Below are 12,718 nucleotides of genomic sequence, written 5' to 3' on the forward strand. Positions count from 1 at the left end.
GGCCATGTTAGTGATAAAATACTTTAGTTGGTTCTGAGAATGACTTGCAGAGTTGGCTCCCTAGGCTGCAATGCTTAAAGCTCCATAAATTCACTGCAGCATCTTGTCCTTGTGGGGCTCAGGTTCCTAGTTTAAGATATGACCAATTAAAGGTATTCTAGAATTGGATATCCGTAACTCCCTCCCTCCCCGCCTTTTTTTAAAATTCTGTGAGCTGTAACTGAAAGTGACCCAGTTTCTGCAGGTTTTTGCTGCATTGAAAATAGTGGTGACTTCTAGAGGGACACAGATAAAAAAAAAATGTGTGCTAGGCTGGACTAAAGAGAGACTATAATCTTGCCGAGAGAAGCAGGTGTAGCATGATGGAAAAATCTTTTGATTGGAATCAGAAGGTGAGGGTTTATGTGACTAGCTATGTGACCTTGGGCAAGCCACTCACTGCTCTGCACCATGATTTTCCTCTCCTCTTTTTAAATGGAGTCATAGTATCCTATAGGGGTGTTGTGAGGATAAGCGAGAGCATGAGTATAAAATCTGATTGGAAATTGAATCCTATGCAAATGCAAGATAATGCTGTTGGGGGATGGGAATGAAAAATCACTCCCCTGGAACCTGAGTGTCCCATTGGTGTCTGAAACAAAACGGGGTTGAGAATTCTTCATTTTCCTTATAGTCTCTCCTGCCGAATTTCCCTATTTTTAGAAGTGGGTTTTTTTCCCCTAATTTCATCTGGGCTTGGAAATTGGAGTCCTATGCCTAGCATGGTGCCTAGTTTTTGGATTTTAATTCACAGGTGAGTAGTTTTTTGTTCTCCCGAGTCACCGGGTTCTACTCTGTTTTTCTGATATTCCTTAAAAAACCTGTCTGTACCAGCTCTCTCTGCTTCATGCTCCATTTTCTCCTCATTCCATTCAAATTGGGCTTTCATTCCCCCAGTGGCAAGGAAATGACCTGCTTCTCTCCTTCACTCTTTTAGCGGTGTGTGTCAAGGTTGTCCATGCTTTCATTCTTTCTTAGCCTTTTTTTAAAAAAAGTGAGGTAAAATTTACATATGATAAAATGCACACATTTAAAATCTTCAATTTGAGGGACTTCCCCGGCGGTCCAGTGGTTAAGACTTCGCCTTCCAGTGCAGGGGTGCGGGTTTGATCCCTGGTCAGGGAGCTAAGATCCCACATGCCTTGGGGCCAAAAAAAAAAAAACAAACAAAAAACCACCCCAAAACATAAAACAGAAGCAATATTGTAACAAATTCAATAAAGACTTTAAAAATGGTCCACATCAGGACTTCCCTGGTGGCGCAGTGGTTAAGAATCCGCCTGCCAATGCAGGGGACACGGGTTCGAGCCCTGGTCTGGGAAGATCCCACATGCCATGGAGCAACTAAGCCCGTGCGCCACAACTACTGAGCCTGCGCTCTAGAGCCTGCGAGCCACAACTACTGAGCCTGCGGGCCACAGCTACTGAAGCCTGCATGCCTAGAGCCCATGCTCCAGAACAAGAGAAGCCACCGCAGTGAGAAGCCTGCGCACTGCAACGAAGAGTAGCCCCCGCCTGCCGCAACTAGAGAAAGCCCGCGCGTAGCAAGAAAAACCCAACGCAGCCAAAAATTAAAAAAAAAAAAGGTCCATATCAAAAAAAAGTCTTTAAAATAAAATAAAATCTTCAATTTGAGTTTTAACAAATGGATATACTCATGTATCCACCACATGAATAAAATATTTCCCTGCCATATGATCCAGCAATTCCACCCCTGAGTATATATCTGAAGGAAATGAAAGCACAAATTTGAAAAAATACATGGACCCCAGTGTTCATAGAAACATTATTTACAATAGCCAAGGTATGGAAGCAACCTAAGTGTCCATCAACAGATGAATGAAGAAAGGAGATACACGTACATACATACACACAATGGAATATTACTCAGCCATAGAAAAGAATGAAATTCTGCCATTCGTAGCAACGTGGATGGACCTAAAAAGGGAATTACGCTTAGTGAAATAAGTCAGACAGAGAAAGACAAATACTGTGTGTTATCACTTACATGTGGTATCTAAAAAATAAAATAGATGAATAAATATAACAAAACAGAAACCTACTCACAGATATAGAGAACAAACTAGTGGTTGCAGGGTGGGGGAGTAGGGGACTAAGAGGTACAAACTACTATGTAGAAAATACATAAGCTACAAGGATATATTGTACAGCACAGGGAAATACAGCCATTATTTTATAATAACTTTAAATGGAATATAATCTATAAAAATATTGAATCACTATGCTGAAATTAATATTGTAAATCAACTATACTTCAATAAAAAAAGTAGTCTGCCTGACATTAAAACCAACATTTCCATCACCTCAGAGATGCCCCTTTCCAGTCACTCCCTCCCCGCCCCTGCCCCCCCAATGCAAGCATAGTTCTGATTTTTATCATCGTAGACTAGTTTTGCTTCTTCTGGAACCTCATATAAATGGAATCATATTGAATAACCGTACTCTCGGGTGTCTTTCCCTCAGCATAGTGGTTAAGATTCTCCATGGTGTTGTGTCTCAATAGTTTGTTCCTTTTTATTACTCAGTATTGTTCCATTGTATGAATGTAGCATGGTGTGACGATCCATTCTTCTGTTGATGGACATTTAGGTTATTTCCAGGGTTTGGCTCTTATGAATAAGGATGCTATGAACATTCGTGTGTGAGTGTTTTTGTGATATTGTTGTCATTTTCCTGGCACCTAGGAGTGGAATTACTGCACCTTAGGGTAGGTGTATAAGAAACTGCCAAAGAGTTTCACCAAGTGGCTGCATACTCCCACTGGCAATATATGAGAGTTCAGTGCTCCTTGCCAGCAGTTGGTACTCTAGTTTCTTTCTTCAGTGTTTTTAATCTTAGCTATTCTATTACATGTGAAGTGACATCTCCTTGTGGGCACTCTTTTGTTCTTGAAACATTGTTTTCTAAGTTTCTGTTGCCCCTTCCTACATTATGATCCTTAAACTTGGATTTATGCATTTTCAGAAAGCAGCTTTGCTGCTAGGACAATTTTCTAGGAATACATTTTTCTGGGGTCGTTCTCTGTCCAAGACTCTGCCATGATTCCTGGCTAATGGGGCATATGTGTATGTTTTAAATCAGACTGAGCATCTTTGGACCAGTCTGTGATTCAGAGCCTCTCTTCTGCCTCTCTCCTGGGCTCCTGCTAGTCTCCTTTGCTGGATGTATCTGTAGCTTATGCTCATTGGGTAAGACTTACGTGTCAGGCATTGTTCAGAGTTCTTTATGTGCACTATTTCCTACTTACCACAACCCTCAGAGGCAGATACTGCTATCTATATTTTATCTGTATTTTAAAAGATGATGTTTAAATCGCAGTAATACTTCTCCTTCCCACTCAACCTGTTTCTGGTCTCCAGAGGCAACTACTTTCTTTCCTTTTTTAAAAAATTTTATTTTTTTAACTGAAGTACAGTTGATTCACAATGTTTCAGTGTACAGCAAAGTGAATCAGTTATACATATATGTATATATATTCTTTTTCAGATTCTTTTCCATTATAGGTTATCACAAGACATTGAATATAGTTCCCTGTGCTATGCAGTAGGTCCTTGTTGTTTATCTATTTTATATACAGTAGTGTGTATCTGTTAATCCCAAATTCCAAATTTATTCCTCCCCTCCTTTCCCCTTTGGTAACCATAAGTTTGCTTTCTATGTCTCTGAGTCTATTTCTGTTTTGTAAACATTTATTTATTTATTTATTATTTATTTACTTTTTGGCCTCTCCACACAGCATGTGGGATCTTAATTCCTCAACCAGGGATTGAACTCGTGCCCCCTTCAGTGGAAGCACGGAGTGTTAACCACTGTACCGCCTGGGAAGTCCTGTATCACTTTTTTAGATTCCACATATAAGTAATATATTTTTCTTTCTCTATCTGACTTACTTCACTTAATATGATAATCTCTAGGTCCATCCATGTTGCTGCAAATGGCATTATTTCATTCTTTTTTATGGGTAAATAATATTCCATTGTATGTATATGTGTGTATATATATATATAAATATACACACCACATCTTTTTTTATCCAGTCGTCTGTTGATGGACATTTAGGTTGCTTCCATGTCTTTGCTGTTGTGAATAGTGCAGCTATGAACATTGGGGTGCATGTATCTTTTCGAATTAGACTTTTGTCCAGATATATGCCCAGGAGTGGGATTGCCGGAGCATATGGCAACTCTGTTTTTAATTTTTTAAGGAACTTCCATACTGTTCTCCATAGTAGCTGTACCAATTTACATTCCCACCAACAGTGTAGGAGGGTTCCCTTTTCTCCACACCCTCTTCAGCATTTATTATTTGTAGACTTTCTGATGATGGCCATTCTGACCAGTGCATGGTGATACCTCATTGTAGTTTTGACTTGAATTTCTCTAATAATTAGCGATATTGAGTATCTTTTCATGTGCCTGTTGGCCATCTGTTTGTCTTCTTTGGAGAAATGTCTGTTTAGGTCTTCTGCCCATTTTTTTATTGGGTTGTTTGTATTTTTGATATTGAGGTGTATGAGCTATTTGTATATTTTGGAAATTAAGCCCTTGTCAGTCACATTGTTTGCAAGTATTTTCTCCCATTCCACAGGTTGTCTTTTCATTTTGTTTATGGTTTTGTTTGCTGTGCAAAAGCTTTTGAGTTTAATTAGGTCCCATTTTTTAATTTTTGTTTTTGTTTCCATTACTCTAGGAGACGGATCCAAAAATATATTGCTGTGATTTATGTCAAAGAGTGTCCTGCCTATGTTTTCCTCTAGGAGTTTTATAGTATCTGGTCTTATATTTAGGTCTTTAATCCATTTTGAGTTTATTTTTGTGTATGGTGTTAGGGAGTGTTCTAATTTCATTCTTTTACATGTAGCTGTCCAGTTTTCCCAGCACCACTTATTGAAGAGGCTGTCTTTTCTCCATTGTATATTCTTGCCTCCTTTATCAAAAATAAGGTGACCATAGGTGCGTGGGTTTATTTCTGGGCTCTCTATCCTGTTCCATTGATCTATGTGTGTGCTTTTGTGCCAGTACCATGCTGTTTTGATGAGTGTAGCTTTGTAGTATAGTCTGAACTGAGGGCGTGTGATTCCTCCAGCTCCATTCTTTTTTTTTAAAAATACATTTATTTGTTTATTTTTGGCTGCATTGGGTCTTCGTTGCTGCACGCGGGCTTTCTCTAGTTGCGGCGAGTGGGGGCTACTCTTCGTTGCGGTGCGTGGGCTTCTCATTGCGGTGGCTTCCCTTGTTGCAGAGCACAGGCTCTAGGTGCACGGGCTCAGTAGTTGCGGCACGAGGGCTCAGTAGCTGTGGCTCGCGGGCTCTAGAGCGCAAGCTCAGTAGTCGTGGCGCACAGGCTTAGTTGCTCCACGGCCTATGGGATCTTCCTGGACCAGGGCTCAAATCCATGTCCCCTGCATTGGCAGGCAGATTCTTAACCACTGCGCCACCAGGAAAGCCCTTCAGCTCCATTCTTCTTTCTGAAGATTGTTTTGGCTGTTCAGGGTCTTTTGTGTTTCCATACAAATTAAAAAAAATTTTTGTTCTAGTTCTGTGAAAAATCCATTGGTAATTTGATAGGCATTGCATTGAATTTGTAGATTGCCTTGGGTAGTGTAGTGATTTTAACAGTATTGATTCTTCCAGTGCAAGAACATGGTATATATTTCCATTTGTTTATGTCGTCTTCCGTTTCTTTCATCAGTGTCTTATAGTTTTATGAGTACAGGTCTTTTGCCTCCTTAGGTAGGTTTATTCCTAGGTATTTTATTCTTTTTGATGTGATGGTAAATGGGATTGTTTCCTTAATTTCTCTTTCTGATACTTCGTTGTTAGTATAATATGCAACAGATTTCTTCATATTAATTTTGTATCCTGCTACTTTACTGAATTCACTAATGTGCTCTAATAGTTTTCTGGTGGCAGCTTTAGGATTCTCTATGTATAGTATCATGTCATCTGCAAACAGTGGCAGTTTTACTTCTTCCTTTCCAATTTGGATTTCTTTTATTTCTTTTTCTTCTCTGATTGCCGTGGCTAGGACTTCCAAAACTATGTTGAATAAAAGTGGTGAGAGTGGGCATCCTTGTCTTGTTCCTGATCTTAGAGGAAATGCTTTCAGCTTTTCACCATTGAGTATGATGTTAGCTGTGGGTTTGTCGTATATGGGCTTTATTACATTGAGGTATGTTCCTTCTAGGCAGAGGCAACTACTTTTGACTCTTTTTACCTGTTTCTTCTAATGTCTTATCTTAAAATCAATGTCTGTTCTACTTTTTCTTATACATCTTATTCTGATGTATCAATTCTAGGTATCTTCTCACTTAAGAGCATGGGCTGTGATGTCCGTCTCCTGGGCCTAAAGGAAGACTTAGTGGGCCTACATTTCTCATTTCTGTCCATTTCTAGCCTCTGTGACTGTGGGTATTTTGCTTTTCTGAGCCTCAGTTTCCCTTATCTGTGAAATGGAATAATCTCTGCCTCAGAGGTTTGCTCTGTGGAGGAAACGAGGAATGTTATATAAACATCTGTTCCTAGCACAATTCGTGGCACATTGTAGGTGCTCAGATATTCCCTCGTATTTCCTTTTGTGTTTCTAGAATCTGGCACCCGTTTTATTTTTGAAGCTCTTAAGTATTCTTGAAAGTCACCTTCTGGATATCATTCATTGGGTGACTGCAGATGGAGAGTCTTTATGGGGCAGTTAGTTGTAGTCTCTGTTGTAGTTTGACATTGAATCTCAGAGTGATGAAATCTTTAGGGTTCATTTTATACTCCTCCCCTTGGAGAAAGGTGGTACTTCTAGTTCCTTATTCAACCTCTTATAAGGGGATCTAAGAATTGTTTATTTTGCATTGAGTTGCATGTTTCAGGCTTTATTTGGGAGGAAGGAGAGTAGAGGCAACGAGCCTTTTACCTTTTACCTTTTACCTTTTTACCTCCTGAGTTCAGTTTCAGTTGAGGAGCGAGGCAGGAGTAGACCGATGGTGGCCTGAATATCAGCTGTGGTACCAGTAGAGCTGATTGGAGCACGTGTCTAAGATTTGTGACCAGAGGGCTTTAGGCACTCATCTTTCCAGTCACAGGCAGGTGTGGACAACTCAGGCTTCCCACAGGAGTAGGAAGAGAAAATCTGCCATTGAGGCCAGGCTTCTCCAAAAATGACCCACCATGCGGCTGAGTGTTCAAGCCTTATTGATAAGATGTGTTTGTCTCTTCCAAGGGAAGGGAGACCCTTGTCGGTGAGGGACTGGAGCCATGGGCCAGGCGGCCTCCCTCCACACGTGTCCCTCCTGAGCAGTAGAAGCTCCCTCCCTCTGAGGGGAGCCAGAGGCAGAGGCATGTGAGGTCAGCTTCCCAGGAGAAGCTCATGACCACTGGTATCCCAGCCGTGGTACAGTTTGCTGTGGTTCAAACCTTCCGACAGGAGTTAAATTTGATGTTCCATCAAAATGGAATGATCTTAAAAATCCTTCTTTGAGGACAACACCTGCCTACCGTGTGAGACTTATTTAAGATCTGGACTATGTGCTCTCTGTGTATGTTTCTTTTGCAGGTTTTGTATTTTTAATACATTCTTAGCAGGGTCAAAAAATCCACGTCATGGTTTGCCAGGCAGTGATTTTGATGTTTTAATGTAATTTAATGTGTTATAATACTGTGTTCCAGTTCCTCGGAGGAAATACAAAGAGCAGTTGTGAGCCCAAGAGTGGTTTGTTGTTCTTAAAGTGCTGTTATACCTTCTTTATTTTAAAAAGTTCAAAGTATGCTGAAGGTGATGCCATAATAGGCTGCTCTGCTGTCTCTACCTAATTTTATTTATAAGAAGCTACAGAAAAAAGGCATTTTACTTGTTTATATACTTCCAAAAACCTGAACTGTTAACCCACAGAGATCAGAAATGGTTTCATCTTAAGTGATAATTTCTCCTTTCTGTTGGAGCTGAATACTACCTGGTTACATTTAACTGTTTTCCTACCATATTGGCAAGGTCGTTATTAAGTGTTCTGGAAATAAAAGGAATGAAAAAAATGCATTCATTTTGGTGGCTTAAAACCTTTTCTTAAAGGTAGCAAAATTATTTTTAGTTTGGTTATTAAGTGATAAAATAATAAATATAAAATGCATTTATTCCTTTTTGTAGTTTTCTCTACTTGGTTTTACATTCTTAACGTTAAGGAAAAGATGACAGTGGCATTTATTTTCAAAAATAAAACAAAATAGGGGCTTCCCTAGTGGCGCAGTGGTTAAGAATCTGCCTGCCAATGCAGGGGACACGGGATCGAGCCTTGGTCCGGGAAGATCCCACATGCCGCGAAACAGCTAAGCCCGTGTGCCACAACTACTGAGCCTGCACTCTAGAGCCCACGAGCCACAACTACTGAGCCCGCATGCCACAACTACTGAAGCCCACGTGCCTAGAGCCCGTGCTCCTCAACAAGAGAATCCACCACAATGAGAAGCCCGCGCACCGCAACAAAGAGTAGCCCCCACTCGCCGCAACTAGAGAAAGCCCGTGCGCAGCAACGAAGACCCAACACAGTCAAATAAATAAATAAATAAAAATAATTTTTAAAAAAGTATTTTAAAAAAATAAAACAAAATAAATGACAACATTGATTCTTAATGTTCAAAATGCATATTCCTTTTCTTGCTTCTTTGGGGGTGTGGATGATGAATGGAAGCCTTTTAGATAGCAGGGTGTATATAGAATTTACCTTATATTTAGAATTTGAACACTTAAAACATGGCACTTTTCTAACTACTCTCATTATTTTATATCCCAGTTTAGGTTCACACCATTCCACCTTTCTAATTTATTCCTAATCTTAACCTGATATAAATATTTTCCTGCCTTATCATGAATTGGGCGACTGTCTTTAGATTGTTCAGTTAAATTGTACCCAGGGGCACCAAGGTTTGTTTGTCTTAGGTGGCCCTATCCCTGTAAACTCTAATTCCTTTGCTAATTCTTCCCTGAAAAGCAGACACTGTAGCAATTTGTGTGTGAAATCATAATTTTTGGGTGGAATCTTTGTCTACCATGCTGACTTTCCCTCCTGCTGTTTCAGCTCCTTATGAAGCTAGACAGCCCCTTGTCCAGCCTGAGGGACCCTCGTTGGGGGGCCCAGGAGCCAAACCCCTTCGGCATCAGGCTTCCCTTATCCGGGTAAGTGACGCTGCTGTGGGGTTATGCCAGTGGGAGACTTCGGGGGTATGGCTTTTTGATGGCCCTGTTTTTGTTTGTTTTGTTTGTTTTGTTTTTGTAAGGAGGACATAAAACTGCCCCCTAATGCAAATATTGTACTTCTTGTTCTGTTGCTTGTGTATTTTCCTAAATCTTTTCTACTGTGTGTGTTTCTCCCCTTCTCAGTGTCTGTAGACTAATCCGGGCTGGTTCTTAATCTTTGGTATGTCTAAAATGCCCTTCCACCTTTATCTGCTTAATCAGTAGGCACCTCCTTCAGGAGGCCTCTACTTTTTCCAAAACAGCCTATCTGATCTCTGCCTTATTCTTTAATATTACTTATTCAGTGCATAGTTCGCTATTGCCCATTTTGTTTTGTGCCTCCAGTTACATTGCAAGCTTTGGAAGGCAGAGGTGGTTCTCCTGTATTTTCTCTCAGTGCCTAGTTCAATGCTGTTTGGAGAACAGTTATTTTACAAGTGGCAGCAACTGGTTTCCTGTTTGTAATCGATACAATATGGCAGAAGCACAAGTGATCTCCCAGTTTCTCCTGGCTACACCACAACTTAGCAAATTTCAGCTTCCCTTTCTCCAGTGTTTCCTTTGGATAAAGAGCTCTTATTTTTTCCCGTGTCTGCAACTGTTATCTTGTGTAGTACCTCTGAGTCCCATGCTGGTGAAGTCATAGTCCCAAAAAAGGGTGTGTGTGTATGTCAGCATGAGAAAAACTCTGAGAAAACTGGATTGGCTGTTTGACTCTAAAGACAAGAGGAAGTAGGGTGGTTTGTATAACATTTTAATTGTCCAGCTTAGGAAGAAGGATCATTTATGCTCAGGGAGTTCTCACAATAGACGGGTGATGTCAGATCGTCCCATAAAGAAGTGGGCTGGTATTCTAGAAGAGAATAAACAAGGCAAAGGGAGATTGAGGTGTTCACTTTATAGCCTCTGGGGATGGGTCTCTGTGTTAGGCGTGGTACAGAACTTAACTTCTGAGGTAGAACTCTGTGTACAAAGAATTTTCTTAAAGGTGGTAGATAATTCAGCCATATGCTGTGTATTTGTGTATAATTCTTCCTCCAACTGTCAGATCTAGGTATTGTTGTATCTCTTAGTATAGGTGAGGTAACTGTGGCCGAGAGAGGTCAGGTCATGGGTCTAAGGTTTCGTTCATAACTAGTAAGTGGCAGAGCCAGAATTTGAACCAGGCCTGCCCAATGTCAAAACCTGCTCTTTCAAATACTTTCCTATATACGTTAGAGTCCCATGTTACAAGGAGGCTAGGTTCTAGAGTTGCTGTATAAATAAACATTGGGTGTAGTAAAAATATTCGGGAAAATCCCTTATTGGTACCACATTGGGGAGCCAAGATGCCATTCTCTCCTAGGTCCAGTAGAGCTCAGTTTTACCCCCAAGTTGGAACAGACAGTTGTTTCTTCAGCTGAGCCGCAGATGGAGTAGTTGGCTGCATTTAGAGGTCCTGTGGTACAAAAATACGTGTTTTTAAACATGAGAATCACACCCACTGTGGAGTGATGGTTACATTAGGAAAGGTATGGGCGGGACTGGGATTCATGTAAAAAATCTGTGAGGTGTGGCCATGCATGTTTCTGCAGAGTCTGTTCTAATGCTGTGGAGACCACATCCTGAACTGTTAGAATGACAGGCAAACAAGCAGTAAATCCCGAACCTCGCCATGGTTGGATGGGGCTCACTGGGCCCTTTCTGCGTAGCCACCTGGCTGAGATGGCCGTGGGCTCTCACTTGGATTGGTGTCCTGGGACTTCTCTTCTAATCTCTAGGTCCGTTTTTCTGCTGGTAAACGTGCTTCTTGAGCGCTTCAAGCAACTAATGTTTACTAAATACCTATTAAGTGCCAGGTATTGTGTTGAGAATACAAAAATGAGGTATAACACACCCAGTCCCTGCCCTCATGGAGCTTATAGACTATTGGAGGAGATGACCATTGATCAGACCATCACAAAGTAAATATATAATTATGATATGTGGTGAGTGGAAATTACAGTGTGCTTTGAGGATGAAAAATGGCGGCGGGAAGTTAGGTCCTAGCCTTGGCAGGCAGGGGCTGATCAAGGAAGGCTTGCAGAGGGGAGTCACACTCGAGTTGAAAGGGGAAGGATTGAACCATCTTAACCAGGTGGGGGGGTGGGGCGGGGGCGAGCAGGCGAGAGGATAGAGGGAGCTGCGCGTACAAAGATGTTTTCTATGAGCTTAGCACTTTATACACCTCTCTTGCAGTGCTCAGAGCTATCTTATGAGGTAATTCCTGTCATTATCCCATTTTTCAGATGACAAAACCTGAAGTATAAAGACCTTACTTAGTTTGCCTAAGGTCACAGCTAGGAAGTGGTAGGGCTAGAGTTCAAACACTGGACACGATTTCCTGGTCTTTGTCTCAGGAACCGCATGGATGGTGATGTCATCTGTTAAGCCTAGAAGCCCTGAATGAAAAGCTAGTGTTGGGAGTATTGAGGCAAGATCCTGAGATCAGTGTTGCATATTGGAACTTGAGCCTTAGAGTTGCTAGGATATATGGGGCTGGAGCTCTGGGGAGAGCTGGGGCTGGATAGAAGTATTTGGCAGCCATTGGCCATTAGAAGGACTTATGGGATTGTGCAGAAAAGCCAGACAGGTTCTCACCCAGGTCCAGGCAGACTCTCCATGCCCTTGGGCAAGTTCCTTCTCTTTTCTGTAACACGAATGAGCTGGAATGGATTTAACAGACCATTGTAATACTCTGCAGCAGTCTGATTCCCTTAATGTTTGTTTGGTGTCAGTGGAGGTCCCCCCTCCTGTTTGGAGCATTGCCTTCTGTTTAAGATGAGAGCAAGGGGCCTTTTTCGGGACAGCAGTCTGTGGTTTTCATGGCTGATGTGTTTTTCTTTCTTCAGTTCTTAGGTTTCCTTCTTACTCCTTTGAACTTGGTTTGGCTGAACTCCATGTCCCAGACAGCAAAATGCCAACCTGAGTTAGCCATGTAGATGAGAGGATGTAAAGTGGAGTATTTTGGTGGTAGGGGATTAATAGGGATTGGGTGTGATGCTAGGCTGGGCCGGGGTCACTCATTCCCCATGTTGCCATGCACATGGGCTGATGGAAGCCTCGCTCTCTCCTAGCTTCCTCGGTGGCCTTGTATTTAAGTCCTTCCTGCCTGATTGGAAGAGGGGTGGCCTCTGGGAACGGGGGAAGGCTTTTAGGGACTCTGGGTCAGCACTGTTGCAGCTCATGGGCTTGGCATTTCAGAGGTGCTTATGTGGAATTCAGTCCCAGACATTGGAGTGAACAGTCTTAATATTTTCGGAATTTTGATTTTTTCGTTCAGGTGTTGGATGTTTTTCCCCTTGAAATTTCAGATGCTGAGCACATCCTATGTTGGTGGGTGGTTGACAGTGGTTTGTAAAGAAATGGTAAATATTCTTTCCTGCTTCTCTGTCGTGGTGTGTTGATAGGTCATTTTGTGGTT

The 12,718-nt window shown here is 41.6% G+C and overlaps 1 protein-coding gene across 5 annotated transcripts in view; it reads left to right on the forward strand.

The window, feature by feature from the left end:
* REPS2 (RALBP1 associated Eps domain containing 2) overlaps positions 1 to 12,718 on the forward strand; it is a 232,560-nt gene that overhangs the window by 87,257 nt on the left and 132,585 nt on the right. For all 5 annotated transcript variants that reach the window (XM_061178368.1, XM_061178371.1, XM_061178370.1 and 2 more), the window contains exon 5: positions 9,119 to 9,216. In XM_061178368.1, the coding sequence (XP_061034351.1) occupies positions 9,119 to 9,216 (98 nt within the window). The remainder of the gene's footprint in view (positions 1 to 9,118; positions 9,217 to 12,718) is intronic.

Source organism: Eubalaena glacialis, chromosome X (genome assembly GCF_028564815.1).
Source record: "Eubalaena glacialis isolate mEubGla1 chromosome X, mEubGla1.1.hap2.+ XY, whole genome shotgun sequence".
NCBI lineage: Eukaryota > Metazoa > Chordata > Mammalia > Artiodactyla > Balaenidae > Eubalaena > Eubalaena glacialis.